General features: G+C 48.4%; 1 protein-coding gene across 1 annotated transcript; it reads right to left on the reverse strand.

The window, feature by feature from the left end:
* Positions 1-13,803: 13,803 nt before the first annotated feature.
* LOC139679159 (sulfate transporter-like) lies at positions 13,804-17,026 on the reverse strand. Its single transcript, XM_071570590.1, has 2 exons — positions 16,361-17,026; positions 13,804-15,645 (listed from the first exon to the last, which is right to left on the reverse strand). The coding sequence occupies exons 1-2, from the start codon at positions 17,024-17,026 to the stop codon at positions 14,047-14,049; spliced, it is 2,265 nt and encodes a 754-aa protein (XP_071426691.1). The 3' UTR covers positions 13,804-14,046.
* Positions 17,027-20,254: the final 3,228 nt, after the last annotated feature.

A 20,254-nucleotide genomic window follows, 5' to 3' on the forward strand; every position in this document is an offset into this window, starting at 1 on the left:
GGTGCGGGGCTGCGGTGGGTTCTGCCCGGGTGCGGGGCCGAGGTGAATCCTGCCCAGGTGGGGGGCTGCGGTGGGTCCTGCCCAGGTGCGGGGCTGCACTCCCGCCCCGGCGCTCCGCGGCCGCGGGGAGCGCCCGCCCCCGGTCCGCCCCGCGGAGAGCGGGGGATGCCCGTCCCCGTCCCCGCCCCGCCGGGGGAAAGTCGGGTTCGTCCCCACGGCAGCTGAATCTCTTCTCTCGCCCCGGCCCGTGTTCCCCACGTTTCACGTGAGCGCTGTGGGTAGGGCACATCTCCTTTCACCCCGGCAAATACTGATGATTCGCTCTCCCGCTTTCAAAGCAACTTCTCGGGGATCTGTGTTTTTGCCGGTTTGCTTGTGTGCAGAAGGGAAGCAGAGCAAGCCCATCTTATTATCAACTTGTTTGTTAGGACTGATTTTTTAAAGATCTGAGGGTTTTTTGGTAAAGTGTCAAATGTATTTCTCAAAAAACTGACAACATTTCCAAGCATACTGCAAGTGCTTTTTCACTTGCAGTGTCAGGCCAGCCCTCTTAACATTATTAGAGCTTTGGCAGCTGAAATCTGGTCCTGAGATCTTTAACAAACCTGTCTTTGCAGAGGAGGACAGCACAACCAGCTCATCATCTGAATTTTTAAAATACCCATTGAAATATCAGACTGAGCACAAACACAAGATCTGAACAGCTCCATCTCCAGGTGTGCTCACCTGTCACTTCTAGAGCTGCATTTTGGGGTTTCAAGCTATGGTGCCTTTGTGCAGTTTCTCCTTTGGAAAGTGGCTGTGACCATCTCATGTAAACATGAGGCTTGGTACTCACAGCTGCAGGGAGGGTTTCTGACCAGCCCCGCTTTTGGAGATGCAGTGATATTTTTCCAACCACCAGCACTCAGCAGCAATGTCAGCTCCAGCTCCGGGGCCTTGCTGGATTTCCTCGACCACCAGTATCTCCAGGTCTGCATGAGACTTGGGTCCTCCCTCCTTCTCTGTAACTATTCGGGTTCCATGCTGTGCCCACCAACCACTGCTGGGATGGGTAACTCCCAAACTGAAATCCAGCTCACAGGGCAAAGCTGTTCAGCTTGGCCTCTCCATCCTGATGTAGCTTCTGACTGTAAATGTGGGCAGATCTGACTCTGTTGAGTTCCATGGCATGGATTCAGGCAGATTGCTGCACTCATACAACACCTCTGGTGCTTTGGGAGTCACTCTGAGGGATGTCACTGAGAGATATTCAGGGTGGGATTTCTCAGAGCAGAACTGCACTCTAACAGGTAATCCAGAGTACACAGAAGTTCAGAGAAGTAATTTGGTTTGGAGCTATTAATCCCATCTCCTTTAACCACAACACCTTTCCTTGCACCTGGAAAAGGGGCATCTCCAACAGTGTGTACATGCAGGAGAAACCAGAGCACCCACAGATTTGCAATGCATATTGCTTGCTGACAAAATACATCAAGTTTTTTTAGAAAAGGTATATTAAACACATCTCATTATCAATTTGATAGGACCCATTTTTTGAAGATCTGTGGGGTTTGGGCAAAGATTCTCAGTGGATTGATCAAAAAATTGGCAGTATTTACAGCCATTACAGGCAAACACACCCTCCCAGGCTGCCAGGCCTCATGTTCATTCATGTGCTTGTCCATCACTATAGTAACTGAAAGACAGAGAAAGAATAACATTAAGAAAAGCAAAATTTATCAGATCCATAAAGAAACAACTTTTGCCATAGTTTGCATTTTCTCAGACTTGCGCAACTGAGAGCAAAGGGGATGAAGCTGGTCTGGGTGGAGCTGAGATGGGTCATATTAAAACTGGCAGCTAAATTTACTGAAACAATTTGTTTTGCCTTAATTTTCCCCTCCATATTACTAATGTGACCTTTCTGGACATTATTGGTATCTACTAATAATAGATACTGTTAGTATACCCTCTAGCTTTAATGCTGAATTTATATAAATGTGGCTTGATGTCTCTTCCAGGAGCTAGCAGTTGTAGCTCTTCCTGACAAGATTTGAGTCCTCAGAGTAGCTGCTCACTTGTCTTCACAGATGTCAGTCGGGATCTCCAGCAGCAGCTACTAATGAGCCTGATGGCACAAAAGGGAAGACATCAGAGTGTGGAGCCCTAAGATGAGCACCAGGTCCCACTCAGTTCCTCCCCTCTTGACCCTTTGGGGTGTCTGTATTGCCAATATTTGGGGAGAGTAATATTCTACACCATGAGTACCAGGTGCAAACAGAGCCATCTCTCCATCCAGGCAAAACCTAGAATAGCAGAGTGTTTTGCTGTCTGCAGCATGGTCTGGGTGGATCAAGATCCAAGGGAGAAGCTGGAACAAAAGGGAGCCCCTTGCATAAAGATCCTCAAGAGTGGGCAGTGCCTTAGCAAAGCGAGGTTGCCTGGCACTGCACCTGTGCAGTCCTGACCTCAGGATCCAGGCACACTCTTTAACAGGCACAAATCATGTAGTAGGAAAGGAATTTGAAGCACGGAGAAAGGAGAGTCCAAGGCAGTTCCACTGCTGCGTGTTCTGAGCCTGAGAACAGGTCATGCTGAACCTCAGTGCTATCATCACTTTTGGTCATATTCCATCCCCATTCTCTTTAATGCAGATTCCCCTCCAGGATTATCAAAGGTTTATTCAACCTGAATGGGATGCCTAAAAAAATCTAATTAAATTTTTAAAAAGGAAAATTGAAAAGGATTAGAGAGGTAGATAAAGCAGTGAGTTTTTTCCTCTTTTTCCATCTTCCTCCCTTTTTACCCATCTCTAACAATGATAAATCCAAAGATCTAGTTGAGAAAAAAGGTGGCTGAGTGATTCATCGGGACTGAATCACAGTCACTCTGCAGTGGAATTCGCTGCCTTCACTTCTGCGAGTGTAACTCCATTGCTGCTTTAGATCAGTGCCTGCGCTTTCAGGCACAGAGAGGGAGATAAAACCAACTTAACAGAGAAGCTTTTTGGTGTGCACAGTGTGTTCCCTTTGAGCACGGCATGGTTTCCTTTGCCCAGCTGCGTGGGGTGGATTTTATTAAAAAGAGAGCTTGAATAAACTAAGTTTCTTAGGGTTATACCTGCCCTTAGATCATGCAGCCCTCCCACTCCACTGGGAAAGAACTTCTTTCTTTCTATTCCATTTTAAATGCAAGCTTACCTGCTCTCACTCAGAGGTTGACCCTGAAAGAGGCACTCTGCCTGGGCCACGGCATCTACGGGTACCCAGAGCTAAGCTAAAAAAGTCTGGATGCTGCAATGAACACCTGGGATTTTCCAGTTCATTTTGTGAGGGAAATCATTGTGAAGAGGTGAGGCAGAAGGAAATTCTGGTCTGTATCTGATTTACAGCATTAGCTGAGTTGATGCTCATCCTTACAAGAGTTATGTCTCTCTGTTTTCACCAGCTTGTTTCTTCACATTATTCATTATTTGGCCAAGGGAGTGCTCTGGATGCCACAGCAGTGCCATGAATCCAGGTTCCTGGACTCCTGGTAAAACTGCTCAGCTGGGCAAAGATGGGAAGCAGGTCAAATGTGAAGCAATCAAAAAGAGGGTCACCTTGGTGACCCTACCTAAACAGACAGGCCTTTAAATAATCAAACTCTGTCATCTATGGTATGGAATATCACTATTTGCAGAACGCTTTGATCTATTCACCTTATGTTATTTATAATACTATCTGGATACACAAATTTAAAATTCAGTTTAAGGCAGGTCTGACTTTTAGCTTTTAAGAGTAATATTTGCATTCATTTTTAACAGTGTAACTCTCACTGTTGATAACGCTGATATAGTTCAGGTTTCATGTGAGGGTCACAAAACTGTTTTGCAGGCATTGAAACACCCTCTCAGAGTGACCTTTAGAGATATTTATAATCTTGAGATAAAATCCAAGCAAGGGGCAACCATGGCAGCACAGCTGGAGAGTTAGAGCTGGAGGCAAATTACACATTTACAGTCCATGGGCTGGAAACTACTAAACAATCCATCAGAAATTTAAGGATGAGACTCCATCTGGGAGAGGTCATTTCAATCCTCTCTCCGTAGGCCACAGAAGAGTGACAGAACAGCATCATTTTCTTTTAACTGTTTTTTAAAAGCCCTATTTCTAATGAAAATTTTCCACTTGTTTCTTTTCTCCTACAGAGAAGTTTTGGAAGAAAAAGACCTGTGTAGGAGGTAGAAATCCACCTCCTGCCTCCTGCCATGCCCCAGTGCTGAGAGAGGCCAGTGGGGGTTTGTCCTTCTGCACTGCAGAAGACTGGCCGCTGTTGTCAGGAGGCTGGGATCACACCACTGAAACCAGAGAAAAGATTCCAGTATAATCTGGCAAAAGAGAGGGAAGCCTCAGTGCAGGTGAGCTGCACAGAGGCAGCTGAGGGCTGGGGACATCAGTGTCACCACTCCCACAGGCAGAACAGAGCACACCGGACACCAGGACAGGCTGGCTTTGAAAGCCTTCTTCCTATCAGTGTCCCTTGCCAGGAGGGAGGGCAACACAAGCCCCTTCCTTTCCTTACCTCTGACAGAGCACATGGATGAATCGCTGGGATACAGAGCCCTTGCTGGGCTTCCTCATTTATATGCATATGAGCCTGTATGTAATTCCATGAGTTCTGCATCTCCGCATGAATAAGGATAAATATATGCAACTCTGAATAAGAAAGCTGAGTGAATCATTCATCATGGATTATTGATAGGATTAATTTTACCTCTTTTTCTGCTCTCAGGATGCCCACAAGCCCCCCTGAATTTATTTTCCCCTCTTTTCTGAAGACAGAGTAGATTAAAGCCAAGTAATTTTTCTCCTCTTTGCTTGGCTGAATGAGGCGTTTGCAATCAGGTTAACCCTTGCAAACTCTCCCAGAAGGTGAGTGTCATCTCTTCTGGGATCTGAGCTCAGGAGCTTCAAAATCTTTCCTCCTGAACATTCACATATATAAGGGATAATCATGGGTATCTCACAGGAAAATGAGCTCAAAAAAGGAGGACAGGCAGAAATGAAGGGGTTTCAGGAGTTTGTTCAAATGCATGACCATCAGACAGGGCTTGGACAGGGTTGTGCATGGCTGTCGGAGTGGTTGGGGAAGGACGACAGGTGTGCAAGCTCAGCTCAGGAGGTTCAGTGCACACATGTTAGGAGGCTGTTTGAGCTGCTTTTCCTGCCAACAGGGAGAAATAAGCTTCTCTGTGGACTCTTTAGGTGAATTCCTGAGACTACACTGCCTGTGTGGGCCTTCCAGGCACATAGATCCCAAAGACGCAGAAACCCAACACCGCCCAGGTCTGAGTACTGGTGGTGCTGAAGGGCCTCTAAAGGTTGGACAGTAGTGTTGGCCTCCACTGGCAGCAGGTATAGAATGGGTCAGGTTGGAGAAGGGACCACAGTGGGTCACTGATCCCACCTCTCTGCTCAAGCAGGGTCATCCCAGAGCACAGGGCACAGGATTGTTTCCAGATGGTTCTGGAATATCCCCAGTGAGGAAGATTCCACACCCTCTCTGGACAGTCTGTTCCAGTGCTTAGTCCCTGCACAGGAAAGAAGATCTTCCTCCTGTTCAGGTGGAATTTCCTGAGCATCAGTTTCTGCCTGTTGCCTCTTGTCCTATTGCTGGGCAACCTCAAGCAGAGCCTGGTCCATCCCCTGACCCCTCCCTGCAGGCACTGACAGACATTGTTCAGGTCCCCTCTCAGTGTCTCCTCTTGAGGCCGAACAGCCTCAGCTGCCTCAGCCTTTTCTCGTAAAGGAGATGCTCCAGTCCCTTCAGCATCTCCGCAGTCTCTGCTGGACTGGCTCGAGGAGCTCCATGTCTCTCCTGTACTGAGGAGCCCAGAACTGGACATAGGTCTACCCTCAGCTGTTCCAGCAGAGGAAGGACAACATCCTCCTGCATGGAGATCCTCATGTTCCCATGAACTGAAAAGCATCACAGACAAAGTGCTGCAGCCGCTGGGAATCAAACCCTCAAACCCACTGGATTCACACTGGCTTTGCACATCTCCAGACAGGACATCCCCACTCCTGTCTGCAGGTGTTTGTATGTCCCATCATTTGGTCTGACAAACACATCTTGTCATGTCTGAGCATGGCTTTTCCTCGGCTATGTGGCATCACCCCAGATGATTTTACACAAACAGGCCAACTATTGTTCCTTATAGATGGCTGCAAACCATGCTGGGGACCAAAGCTGCTGTTTCCATGGCAGCACGTAGATGATTCCACTTGTGAGCAGCACCACTACTAAAATACAAACGAAAATAACCCTGCAGAGTGACTTCTTCCTTCCCACTCCGTGGCCTCTCAGGAGCCTTCACCCTTGGTTCCATGCTGAAACCACAGGCTGACACTGTGACTTTCCTAGGGATTTTCCTGCTGGAGCTGTGTGAGCAGTGGCAATGGTGTTTGGGGCACTGCACAGCCTCAGCCACTCAGCCAGGTCAGGTCAGGTCAGCATGAGACAGGAGCCCACCAGAGCCAAGGTCATTTAGTAAGTGGAGGCTGGTCCCCGTGGAGAGGGTGGGACTCTGGAATGCCCTTGACTACTCAGGAAGGAAAACTGATGCCTTTCTTGGAGATGCAAAACTGATTTCCTAAGTCCTTTACCTGCTTGGTGGATCAACTTTATTTCTGACCATTAATTCCCCATCAAAAATCCTACAATACAAAAGGAAAAAGAAGGAGATTCTGTATTCAGAGCTGTTCACAGAGATGAGAACAGACTGGAGTCTGCCGGGGGTTTGCAAACCCTTTCTGGCAATCTCATGGGCAATCAGCACACACTGACAACAAATCCTGTGCCCCAGGGCAGTAGGTGCCTGAGCCTCTGGCAGCTTCCCGTGCTCCAGCACCCCGTGTTTGGGCTGGCACTTCCCCAAATGATGCTTTCAAACATTCCTTTTATGTTTACAGGATGACAGTGATCTGCAGAAGCTCAGCAGAACAAAAGTTAAGCTAGAGCTGCCCATCTCAGAGTGTGATACCCCCGTGTTTGGTCTGGGCTTTGACAAGACAGACATGTGGCTTGTCCTTCTCTATGGCTTGGACCAAAAGGCACATCTGGTATTTGCAGAACTACCTGGGGTCCTATAAATGCAGAAGACAACTAAGCATTTTTCCTTCCAAGAAACAAACAATAATTCCCCACCCAAATTTAATTCACCTGTTGTGCCATATTTAACCTTCAGCCACTTTCACATTTCCTTTTTACAGTTTCCACACTGGTTTTGGCAAAATGCATTGCACCACATTCAAAGCCTTGAAGGGAAATTCATTCTGCAGCTTCCCAAACTCAGCAGAGTTTTACAGCTAAAAAAGGGGCACAGGAAGGCAGGCTGGGCACAGGGGTGGGAGGGCTCAGCAAGAGGAAATCACCTTTTACCAGCAGCAGCTGCTGGACCTCTCACAGAGGCCACACATAGCTATTTGCATGAACACAGTTTTCTAGGGGAAAAAAAGATGAAAAATTAGAAGACAAGAAAGAATTGACTGCCTGTGGTCTGGCCACGGGAGCCTGAGGCATCCCAGCAGGAGTCAGCCCACTTACTGTAGTGCTTGAGGAATAAAAGTGGTCTGTCTAATCCCATATTTTATCTCTGTAATGGCTACTAGTGGATACCTAAGGTAAAGGTTAAGAGGGAGTTGGGCATTTAGGGTCAGGCAAGCATAGGCATCCCTGGGACACCCTCCAAGCCTCTAGTGTTGTGCAGTTAAACAAATCCCTTAGTCAGAGAGGACACTGCTGCCTCAATTCATTGTTCTTCCATTAATTACTCCCACTGCATTATGAACACAGTTTTGGCATCCTGCAGCAAGGGGTTCCTGTTTTAATTCTCTTGTCTCATGTGCCCTTCTGCATTTCTGGAGCTTGCCACTGGCCCGTTTCAGCGAGTGCTTTCTGCTCCTTGTTGGAAAGAAGCAGGAATGGTCCTTCCCACTTGCACACACACACAGAGGTACTAATGCTCCTGTTTTCATCTGCACTCAGTGTGGGGAGCTTGACAGCTCCAAGAGCCTATAAACAGGTGTATGTCTTAGCTGGAGAGGCAGGAGCTGCTTATGAAGGTAGTTAAAAAGTAGCATTAGCAGCAGGGCTGCCTACACGCTCCAAGGAAGCATCACCAACCTCTTTGGTCTAACATTTTCTTTTCAAATATTACTTTATCCCAATCTTCACTTGAAGGTGTGAGCTGTGTGCCTCCATCCTCTGCAATGCACTGAGAGGAGCAGGTCTCCTTTCCTTTAGTTGTTACCTGCTTGGCATCCTCTGCTGCACCTACTGCTTCAGGGGCCTTCACATCCTCAGTAGGCACCTTCCGCCTGCTGGGCACTTCCCTCTGCTCCGCCTGACCTGACTCTTCCCCATGGAGATGTTCCCTTCCCATCCATGGACCATGAGCAGGAATGACCCCATTGCTTTCAAGGCATGGTGGTCTGGCCAGGTGTGGGTGGAAGGAAAGGTGAAATGACGTGAGTACAGGACCTGAGTAAACACGTAGAGCTACAGCATGCCTGTACATCTCATGTGGATACCGCCAGCCCCTGGCCCCTGACTGACCTGAGCCAGCTGCTCACCTCCCAGGTCTCAAGTCCTCCCTCTTCCCAAGCGCACCACACGGGGGGAACTTCAGCAGTGGTGTCAGCTCCCTTTGATCTGTGTCAGGATGACAGAGGGCATGCAGAAAAGTGGCACATCTGTCACCCCTGGGTGCCCCACTGAAGGGGATCCAAGCTTGTGTCACCCTCCAGCCAGTCTCTGAGTTTCAGGGAGCTGGAACTGCAGTGGTGGCACCCATGAGGACAGCCGAGCATGGCACAGACCAGGGTCTTCCAATGCCCTCTGCCCCGCAGGAACAGATCTGCAAATGCACGGTGTCACTCAGGCCATGAACTGTCACATCACCGCCCAGGGAACAAGAGAGTCTCCCAAAAACCTGTGCCCCGCCTCCAGCAGCGGCTCCAGGACAGGGGCCAGGGCAGTGAGAGCTCCGATCCATGTGAAACAACGATGCCATCCAGTGGCTGGTGAGCCTGCGCTCCCCTTAGCACATTCACACAACCTTTACCCGCCTTGGGTTTGGCTGTTTATTTTTGACACCAGCAGAGCTGCCCTCTCCCTGTGAGACCCCGGCCCAAGGATCTGCCTGGCGCCCACGCTCTGCCCACTTACTCACCGGGCAGGGGAGTGGTGGCAGGGGACATGACACCGCCAGCTGTCACATTTAGAGTAAACAAGGGCTTAGAAGAGAGGGCAATCATTTGCTGGAAGTTGAAAGATGCAATTAAATGTTCTTTTTTAAAAAATAATAAATCAATGCAACATAAAAAAGTGATTAACAGATTCCTTGGCAAGAATGGTCTGAAATAGAAACAACTTTGAACTGTCAGCATTCACCACTGTTATTTCTCCTTTACTTTAGTGAACTTTAGTATCTGTTATCCATTGCTTGCTTTGTGAGTCTCAGCTGTTGTCTGGCTTGGCAGATATTTTACAATACATTTAATCTTGTCTCCACTTTATATAGAAACTACAGTTGTACCTGCTGAAACACACTTCCCAGTCACTAAAGAAAGAAAACAAAAGAAACATTTTCTATCGTTGGACACTTTTTTCAGCCTTTAGACTTAAAAAAGCACCTTTTCTGTACCTTTTTTTTCATAACTATGTGGCCCATATACATTTTTTAAAGATGCAACAGCTCTCTCCATGAATTTTATTGATTTCCAGGAGCCAGGGCTGTTCAGGCACCCACCAAGGATTCCTAAAACTGAGAAACATGACAAAACGGCAGGATTTTGCCACAGATGCCAGGGGCAGCAGATACTCCTGGGTCAACAGGATTTGTGGCACAAGATCCTTGGCTGGGCAGCACAGGGCCCATGGCCTGCAGTGAAAAGGAGGGACTTTGATCTGTCTCTTCTCTCTGACAGACTTTCTGATTAAAAGGCAGAAAATTTTCAGAGACAAAGTGGAGTAAATTGTCTCCATCCAGACAAGGAAAAAAAAAGGGCAAAAAGTAGTTCAATAGCAAAACAGCAAATGCAGAAAGGTTTCCCAGACACTGGGCTGACTCCACTATTTTGTAGGAGATCACAGAGACCAGCAGCTACGGCTGCTTGTGAGTACTGCAAGAATTTTGCCCAGAGTAATTTTCCTTTTCAGATAATTTCATCCTGTCCTTTCTCTTTTTCCTTCCCTCCATGAAAGCTGACAGCATCTCCCTTTGGAGTGGTGTTATTCCTTATGGGATCGAGGCTGTTCCCCGTGGAGCAGAGGGGGGGTGGGAGGTGGGGGTGTGTGATGGCACAGTTTTCCCTTTCAGGGATGTACAAGGACACCCTCTCCCTACCTGCAGCCAGCCTGGGCTGTGCAATGAGTCTGGTAAACTCCTGGGCAGCTGGGGAAGAAACAGGGCCAGCAGGATCCCTGAACTGTGCTGAATTCCCCAGGAGATTTTCACCCACACCCAGACCAGGTTAGCCCAAGCCTGCTGAGTTCTCCATCACCAGGCTATCTCCAGTGATTAATGCTGGCCCTAACATTTTTTTATCACCCACAGCTCACTCCTTTCTCTTTCCAACTGAGTTTTGTCTGCTAGGGAAAGTGTACATGGGTAGATAAGCACGTGCTGGCAGAACAGTAACTGCTTTACTGCAGTTAGAGATCTGCAGAAGCAACTTCCTGCCATTATACAAGGTATGTGTTTCCAGGAACAGGCACTGGGAGCGAGAACAGCCCCCCTTGCAGCAATCAGTGTCTCCAACGCTTTCTAGAAGGGGAAGCAATCAGCACCAGCCACAACCTTTACTCCTTAAACTTCCCCAGGGGGAACATTTCAAAGCATCAAAAGGATTTAAACCTGTCCAGCTGCTGCTGAGACATAATTAACAGTTGCACAGTCAGCTCCAACTGCAGCTGACAAAGCCTTAGCAGCAATCCTCTGTTTATCACACTCCTGGAGTATTTATAGATCCACAGCAAAGCATGGGGGAGAGAAAGGAGGAGAATAACAGGTGAGCTGCTTACTAGGGGGGATAACATTTGCTTTCAGCTGCATGGCATTTCCTTGGCCCCTGGTGAAGCTATAGGAGGGCCAGGCACATGGGATGCCTGGAGTGCAGCCTGTTGTCAGTGGGACACAGAGGCAGGTCCTCAGGTGGGAGATGTGGGGGGTCAGTCCACAGCTGAGATGTTGAGGGCCTTTGGCAAATGGGGGGACTTGGGCTGTTGCAGTGGGGTGCTGGGGCACACAGGTGCCCTGTGTCCACACCAGGAGCCCTTTCATCACCAGAAATTGGCCCTTCCTACTCACATCTGCCTACACCTGGAGCTGCAGGTGATGAGAGACCAGTCTGATCTTCCATGACAGTGACTATAAACTGACCTTAGACTATGTCATTTGTCCCTTCTCATCTCTCTTCTGTGTCATTTTCAACCCTGGGCCTCTTCACAGAAACTGTTATAAAAATAGCAATTATCCTTGAGCTCCCTTGGCAATCTGTGGGGAATGGAGGAATGCTGGATCCCTGGGATGTTGGAATTGTGGGCTGGAAGGCAATGTTGGAACTGATGGGATGTGAGAGGTGGGCAAGCAGACAGGGCAAGGACTGCCTGCAAGATCCCAGCTGCTCTGGGCTGGAAAGGAGCAGGAAGGAAGTTGCCAGCTCAGCTCTCCTTTCCAAGGGAAGGCATCCCATAAAAACTGCTGTGTATCTCTTTGGCTCACATAAACAGCCAGGTCCCATTGCAAGGGGCTGCAGGACCTGCTGCTCTTACTGTAATCTCATCTGCTCTGAATTGCACCAGGCTGTGCCCAGGAATTATCAGTGCTGATTTGATTTCCTGCTATGGCTTTATGACCCCACTGAGACCATAAATGCATCTAAAGTCTAACTAAAACAAATTCATTTCTCCATAAACAGTCTTATAAAGAAAATTATGGCAATGCTATTCCAAAGGGGAAGGATGGTCATAATCTTTGCAGGTAACAAGACTTCTTTACTAACTTGCTGTTCAGCCACAAAACTGCCCCATTACTCATGGCTAATGTAACCTCCCTGGGGAGTTGCCACATGCTCTGAGGGCGTGAGAGAACTGTTGGAGAGAGGTGCTACAGCTCTTGAGAGCTGCGCCCCACTTGCACCAGCACCTAGAGCAGGCTCAGCTCACCTGCCAGTCCCTCCCTGCAAGGTTTGCACCGAGATTTTCCGACAATTCAGCTCCACTTGACACTGCCTTTTCCCAAGGACCTGCAAGCAGCTGGGCACACCAAGCTCCTTGATCCATTCAAAATAGTTTTTTTGAGCACAAGAAGACATTTTCCTGAGCAGACACATAGGATTCCTTTTCCATACACTTTATTTACAACAGTCCCGGGGCTTCCAAGCTACAGTTCCCTTCAGTGGGATGTCTTTGGTGCTGGGTTACTTGGATGAAGCCAGGGGAATAGTCACATATCAAATATGCAACAGAGAAGGTGTTTGTACAGATGGAGTTAGTGGAAGCAAAGCTATTTTTGGACTTTGCAATGCTAAGTTCAGAACACAGGCTCACCCTGGGGATGCAGAAGCAGGGCCAGCAGGATGCTGCCTGTCTCTGTCCCAGTGCAGCAGAAAGGACAGGTCCCCATGTCCAGTATGGAGCTGAGGGTCCTCCAGGTGCATATTTGGAAGTGCTGCAGGTGTGGGACAGCCCTGCCCCACTGCTGGGAGTGACAGCACCAGATCTGCAACTGCAGGTAGGATCCAAATACATATGTGGACATGTGGTTCAGGTAGTACAGACTCTGCCAGACACTGGGAGAACTGTGCCCCTTGCAGGCTATGGCACTGGTGTGCTGATTCACGGTTTAATGAAGAGCGACTGGTGATCATTGGGACCTTTTTGAGGGGGAGAAAAACTGTAATTTCAACCATGAAATACTGACAGACATTGTTTAGGTCCTATCTCACTGTCTCCTCTTGAGGCTGAACAGCCTGATCTCCCTCAGCCTTTCCTTGTAAGGGAGATGCTCTAGTCCCTTCATCATCTCTGTAGTCTCTGCTGGATCAGCTCCAGGAACTCTGTGTCTCTCTTGACCTTGCTGGCAGCTCTTCTTTCCTTTGCCTTAGTGTCCCATCTTGACCCTCCCTCTCCCCAAAAAGCTGTAAGATGGTAGTTAATGCCAGGGAACCAGAGGGAATAGGATTTCAGGCATAGAGCTCATGTCACTCACAGACCTTTGGGGATAAACCCGTGCAAAACCTCCTCCTGAGACTGATGTCGCAGGAGAACAATGGAAGCTGCAGCCTAGCGGGGTGCGAGCACCTGTAACAGAGAACAACTGAGAGCATTGGGATTGGGGAACAGGAAAGAAGAAGTGTTGGGGTGACCTAATTGTGGCCTCTCAGTACCTGAAGGAAACTGACAAAGGTGGAGACTTTACAAGGGCCTGGAGTGATAGGATAAGGGGAAATGTCCTCACACTGACAGAGGGCAGGGTCAGATACGATTTTAGGTAGAAATTCTTTCCTGTGAGGATGGTGAGGCCCTGGCACAGGTTGCCCAGAGGAGCTGTGGCTGCCCCATCCCTGGAAGTGTTCAAGGTCATGTTGGACGGGGCATGGAGCAAACTGTTCTAGTGGAAGGTGTCCCTGCCCATGGCAGGGGGATGGAACGAGATGAGCTTCACGGTCCCTTCCCAGCCAAATCAGCCCGGGATTCCCGCACCCCGCAGCAGTTGCGGGAGGCGGCCCCGCAGCGCGTCTCACTCGCGCCCCCCCGCGCCCACGCGGGGCAGTGCAGTGCGGCAGAGGGGGAAGCGCCGTCCAGGCTCCCACCGGCACGACCGACCTCGGAATGCCTCCCGGAGGATTTACCTGTTGTCAATCTCCCCTCAACTCTCTCCCCCAACTCTTCTGCCCCATGCCGGTGCTGACAGATCATCGCAGTCTCCCCTGCGCGCTCTGCCTGCACAAAGACTGAAACTGCTCTCAAGTACGTACCAAGCGCTTCCCTGTTAGAAATCATTCCTCACACACGGGTCTACAAAGACACCTGGAAGTTCAGGTCTTCAGGGTCAAGAAGAGCATCCTGTTTCTCCTTGCTTTCCTCCTGGTGCACATGGTACCACCGTTCAGCAAACTGCACTGCATTGTGGATGCTGTGGAAAGCCAGCTGACCCTCACTGCCTGTCTCGCTAGCCCAGCCTCCCTCCCGGAGCTGGTGGCGGATGGAAGGGTTGCAGTTGGCCAGGAGCACTTGGACTCCAATCTTCTTATAGTCGTGATATGTCTCCTTTAGCACAGAGAGACCCACAGTGTCTATGAACTGCATTGCCCCACAGTCAAGGATTAAGGTGTGCATATCTATGGAGGGAAGACGGGCATCTGCTGGACACTTCCCAGTCCTTTTTTTGGCCTGTTTCAGGCAGTCAAACCCAGTGCCCAAAAAGCTCTTGCTCTTGCCTGTCTCTGTGTTTGCTTGGGCCCCCACCCTTTGGTGTTTAGCAGCAAGCAGAACAGGATTTACCCCAGTTTTCTGGTAGAGAACAGTCTTGAAATAGTCCTTATTGGCGTAGTAGAGGGATGACTCAAAGCGGAAGATTTTGACATCGGTGATGCTGCTGAGCTGCTTGTAAGTGGACTGGTCCTCATAGATGTCCGTGCTGCTGACCCTGCCCAGCAGTGTGGCCCTGGGTCTCTGTGTGCGGAAGATGACGCAGAGCAGAGCGAAGCAGACGCCCACGAGGAGCCCAATCTCAGTGGTGATCAGGGTGGAGGACAGCATGGTCATCCACCACACCAGAGTGTCCAGCTTGCTGAGCCGCCACATCCGGGGGGTGTCACGAAACTTCCTCAGGCCCCCCCGCAGGTTGACAATGGTGACCACCCCCAGGATGGAGGTTTGCAGCGAGTAGAAGAGTGGGGAAATCCACAACAGCACCAGCAGCAGCACCAGGGAGGTGACCAGGCCAGAGACCTGCGTCTGGGTTCCCGTGGACTCCTTCAGCAGAGTCTTGGTCAGGGCTGCAGAGCTGGCAAAGCAGTAGAAGAAGGAAGGGATCAGGTTGCACATGCCAATGGCAATCATCTCTTGATTGGCACGGACAGTGTAGCCATGCTTTTTGCCAAAGATTTCTGCTAGGGAGACAGTCATGGCAAAGCCAATAACAGCAATGGGCAGAGCATCAACTGCCAGGCTGGAAAATAGGCTTACATCTGGTAGAGTGGGTTTCCTGAAACCAGTGGGAATATCCCCACAAACAGCAGAGTTGTATCGCTCTTCGAAGTTGAAGTAGTGAGATATCACTGTGGCTACAATGACCACCAGCAGCTCTATGGGGAATGGGGCCTTCATCTTCTCCTTGTACCAGTCATTGATCTCCTTGACCGGCACTATAATAGCCAAAGCAACCAGGCTGGTGACCAGGTCACAGATGTTGGTGTTCTGAATGTATCTGAAAAGGTCAACCCAGGTCAGGATGAAGGACCCCACCCCTTCATGACGAGGGATTTTCAGTCCCAGGAGATACTTCATCTGGGAGGTGATAATGGTGAGGCTGGAGCCAGTCACGAAGCCACCAAGGAGAGGTTCTGACAGGTAGACAGCCAGAAATCCCAGCTGTAAAACCCCCAGCAGGATCTGAAAAGCAAACCAGCCATACCTTTAGCATGGATGAAAAGAGCTGGAAGAGGTTCCTGGTGATTTATGTCCCTTTAGCAGTTCTGGCTACTCTGTCTGATGAGCATTCACTGTAAGGCAGAGGACTTTGTCTTCAGTAGTTAACCTGGGGTATGAAAAACTAAAGAGACCTACCTATTAATGCCTGTCTGTGGCTATAGGGATGGCATACAAAGAAGCCTACAAGGTCCTTGCTGCTGCCTCCTTAGAAGCAATAAGGACACATGGTTAACACTGATAGTCCAAGGCAGCAGCCCCACCAAAGCAGCTCTGAGTATCACTTGGTGGCATAAAAACATTGTTATGCTCTGCATTTTAGTTGTCCCAGTGAAAAAGTTTGGAGTTGTTCAGAGACAGCTATGCCCAGGCAGTGGGGATACTGCCAGGGAGAATGGCAGGGTCCTTGAGGGTGGTTTTTGTCAGCCCCAAATCTGCTCTAATCTGCCCAGCTCCAGAACTGGGGTGATGGGAACTGGGTTCACAGTTCCTTCTCCTCCCATGTTTTCACTTTTTAAAATCACTACATTCACAGGGATTCAAGGATGTTGGGGTCTAATCCCACCAGGAAATTACTTACAAGTCTGAACAAAGACTGGAGCTTAGAGATCTTTAAGTCAGAGCAATTCCTAGCAGGGAAAGGACAGAGAGGAAACAGCACAAGAGTGAACAGTCGTACCTGGTAAAGACCAACCAGAAAGCTTAAGGAAAGGGCCACAGTGATGGCATAGCAGCTCCTGTCACAGGCACCTGTCCCATTGCTGGCAGAGGTGGCATTGCCCAGCAGTGAGGCGCTGCCATCACCGTACCCTGCGAGCTGGAGGTGCCGGTTCACACACTGCCCCACCATCAGGCACAGCACCCCGAAGGAGCCCACACAGTTGTGCCGCGAGGTGGCCATGGCAACATAGATGATGTTGCAGAAGAAGTTGGTGTAGATGCCGTAGATGGGGTCCTGGCTGGCTAAGAGGGAGTAGGAGACGGACTGAGGGATGGTGACTATCCCCACCAGGAGCCCAGATATGATGTCCCCAGGCAACTGTGTCTTGATGTTGTAGTGGGGGAGCCAGTCCAGCACTGGGAACAGCCGGCACAGGAAGGTGATGATGGTTTCATGATTCCATGTGCAGACCTCTCTGGCTTTCTTTAGGATGAGTTCCTTGGTGCTGAAGTCTGTGAGCTCATACTCCTCCAGCTTGACATGGATCAAATTGGCAGGAGTTTTTTGTGGCATTGGGGAGCCCAGTGTGTCTTTGCTTGGTCCAGACTTCTGACTGGACGTGTCCTCCATGGCACCAGGAGAGCTAAGGCAGGAGAACAGGCAGTCATGAAGGACTGCAGTCATGCATACAGTGTGCTCTGCTTAACTCCAGGGCTCATGCAGATTGCATGGATAAATAAATAAATAAATAAAGGAAAATAGCCTCAGACAAACCAAACAGAAAAGCACTTTCCTGTGGTATTGATCAATTTGTTTGTTGTTTATGGACCTGATAAACCACAAACCCAAGCCCATGGTTTAAACTGCATTCACACTGGCAGAGGTGCCCATATCAGGGGCAGAACTACAAAGAACCCCGTGCTCTTTCCTAACATCCCTTTTGTTTTGAAACAGGACAGCAGAATGGGTTTAGATCAGACAATATTATTTCACTGAAATAAAACTTCAGGAACTCTTCTGTTTCTTAATGGCACTTCTACTTAAGAAAAAACTATGTTGAATATGTTGAGATATTCCAAGTGATACTTTTAGGAATGCAGCATGTGGGTAAGGGAAGTAATTTGCAAAATAAATTTTCTTTGAACATTAAAAAGTTGTAAATTACATTGCTGGCTTGCATCAAATATGCACATACAGGGCCTCCCATCTGCAGAATTAAACCATCCTACTTTTTCAGTCTGGTTGACTCTGGTAACAGAGACACTTTCCAGAGCTACTCCAAGCTTGCCAGCCAAAATGCAGCTACAACAAAACATATCTTTTTGTCAAAACTGAACAGTATACACAGAGAAAAATGCTCCTGAGAGGAGATAGAGAGTGATTGCAATTCAGAAATTGAAGTGGGATAATGAGAAATCCCATTACCGTGCACTATACCTTCATTTCACACCAACCCAAACCTCTTACCTCTGGCTGCCAGGAGACACACTGGGTGTTTCCTCACTACCTGGAGCTTCTCTCCTGTGGACAGACCTGTCTCCACCTCACAGAACACCCTTAAGACCCTGAACAGAGGAAGCACAAAGGTGACAACTGCAAACCTGGACCATGTACTGCTTCCCTGAGATCTGAGTTAGCCAAGCCATTGGCCCTTTTATCTTGCTCCAGCTGATGAACACAGGGCAGCCAGATGAACAGAGCTGTATTTTGAAAACAAACATTATTCTGAGAGAGTATTTTTGATGCAAACTTTCTCTGGACATGAAGAATGATTGAAGGGGTTGACAGAAGTGCTCCTGCCAGATTAATAATATTGCCGGTATTTGGAGAAGTGTTTGCTAAGCAAGGGGAACAACACAAAGAAACCTTCCTGCTCTTCCCCTCTCTGAACTGAGTGAGCACAAATCCTGCTGGGCTTCTCCACTCAGGTTTTCATTTATTCTGGACAAGCTTTTGTGCCAAAACACCAAAAGCAACCCTTGCTCCAGAATTACTTTTCTTTCCTGGTAGTTTTTCCACAGAGGCTCTGTAAAACAGAGGTTTGTCTGCACAAACAGCAAAGGTGTGATGACACAGGTTATTTCCAGGTAGACAGAGAACTCAGTATATGTCAAATCTACACAATCCACATTTGCATGTGCCTTTTAGAGACCAGCACAGATAACAAGGGATTTTGCTGCACAAAATAAGTATAATTCAGTAAAGTGCAGGGTTGGATTTTTTTTTTGCAGGTAAAGGTGAGCAATTGCACTAGCAGGCAGGAAAAAAGGGAATGTTCCATCATCCTGAATGGAAATAGCAGCCTCATAAATATCAGCTGTAACAGTTCTGCCCTTGTGATCCCTGCCAACAACCTACATCAGACCTCTCAGCACACTCTCATTCCCCTCATTCTCCCCCATGCCTTTTCCATCTCTTTTCCACTGACTTGGTCTCTTAGATTTTGCTGGATGTGCCATTGCCCCATGTAGCTGGATAAATGCCTGGCAGTCAGGCAGCTTGGCCTCTGCCTCTGCTCATGGCACTGACCATTCTGGGACTGGGGAGAGGGCTGAGAGCCCATGGCATTTGGAGAGATGGTGTGGGCTCTGGAGAGGTGGAATTTTCACAAGGTTTTGATTTAGAGGCTGGGGAGATACCCTAAGGGAAGAGAAGGGGAAGACCAGCATTCTGAGCTACATTTATCTTATCAGTGGAAGTCTGTATCTCAGTAATTAGAAGTAAATAAACAAGAAACATCCGTGCTCTCTGGCAGCAGGAGAAAATGAGAGCACGTGGTAGGGAGGCAGCTGCTCCATGTATTTATCTATTTATATAAATTCTTTATTTTCTGCCATTCCTCCCCAGCTCATGCATTTTCAGGTGCATTTCTGATAGCTCACCTTTCCCTTCCCCTTCTCTCAGTAACAAACTGTATCTTTCCTCAGCCTTGTCATTCCTGCTGTCCTTAGAGGATGATCCTTTTATACACTTTATCATTGTTCCTAGTTACAGCTCATTTTGTGTCTTGGCCTGGATGATGTGGTCTCTGCTCACTCAATTTCCATCTTCTTCCTTTGCAAATTACCCAAATTTCCATTTTCTGTATGAATCCTTCATCTTGAAATTCAGTCACTGTAGAACTGATGAGTCAGTCAGGGCAGGGCTGGCCAGGCTGGTCTTTTAAGCTGGCTCATTCACCAGGATGAAACACATCTGAACACAATCCATCTTTGGAATTTGATCTTATTTAGGAAAATCCAGTTCTGGTCTTTTAAGCTGGCTCATTCACCAGGATGAAACACATCTGAACACAATCCATCTTTGGAATTTGATCTTATTTAGGAAAATCCAGTTCTGGACTCTGATCTGTCCACCATGAAAATGGGACAAAGCACTTTTTCTATTTTTGACGGTATCTGGGTTACCTTTAACTTCCACCCTGCCATCACAGGTTGCTGCTGCTTTTCCTTCCAAATTCCATCTTCTCTTACATATTCTGCAACTCTTTTGTTTGTTACAATTTCCTTTACCACCTGATACAGCTTGTCAAGCCTTGATATCACCATGCTCTTCCACATCTCCAATTTGGTAAGCAGCTCTTTTTCCCATTCCTTCCGTCTCCAAACCTTGCCAGCCATCCTTCCCTCCAATTTTTTTCCTCCCTCTTCTTGTGTGCAAACTCCCCACTGCTTTTGTATAACCAGCTTTAAAATATTCCACTTTCCCTGCAATTCTGAAGCTCCTTGTCCCAGTGCTTGGTTCTCTGTGTGGTCCTCTCTGTGCTGGAAATTCCCGCTGTGGGCACCGAGGAGAGGCCACTTTCTCTTCTCCATCCTGGCAGAGAGGGTGTAAGAACACACTTGGTGACACTGTGCACATCTCTGAAATTACTTTTACTGTATAAAGTGATGCAAGGGCAGAAACTGCAAA

Source organism: Pithys albifrons, chromosome 15, assembly GCF_047495875.1.
Source record: "Pithys albifrons albifrons isolate INPA30051 chromosome 15, PitAlb_v1, whole genome shotgun sequence".
Classification (NCBI taxonomy): domain Eukaryota; kingdom Metazoa; phylum Chordata; class Aves; order Passeriformes; family Thamnophilidae; genus Pithys; species Pithys albifrons.

What these genes read in the sequence shown, in the direction of transcription:
- LOC139679159 (XM_071570590.1), bottom strand. Translation starts at nt 17,026, where the DNA reads ATGACTGCAGTCCTTCATGACTGCCTGTTCTCCTGCCTTAGCTCTCCT. An exon ending in TTCTGGTTGGTCTTTACCAG is followed by an intron (nt 15,646 to 16,360) that starts GTACGACTGTTC and finishes TTTGCTTTTCAG; the next exon opens with ATCCTGCTGGGGGTTTTACA.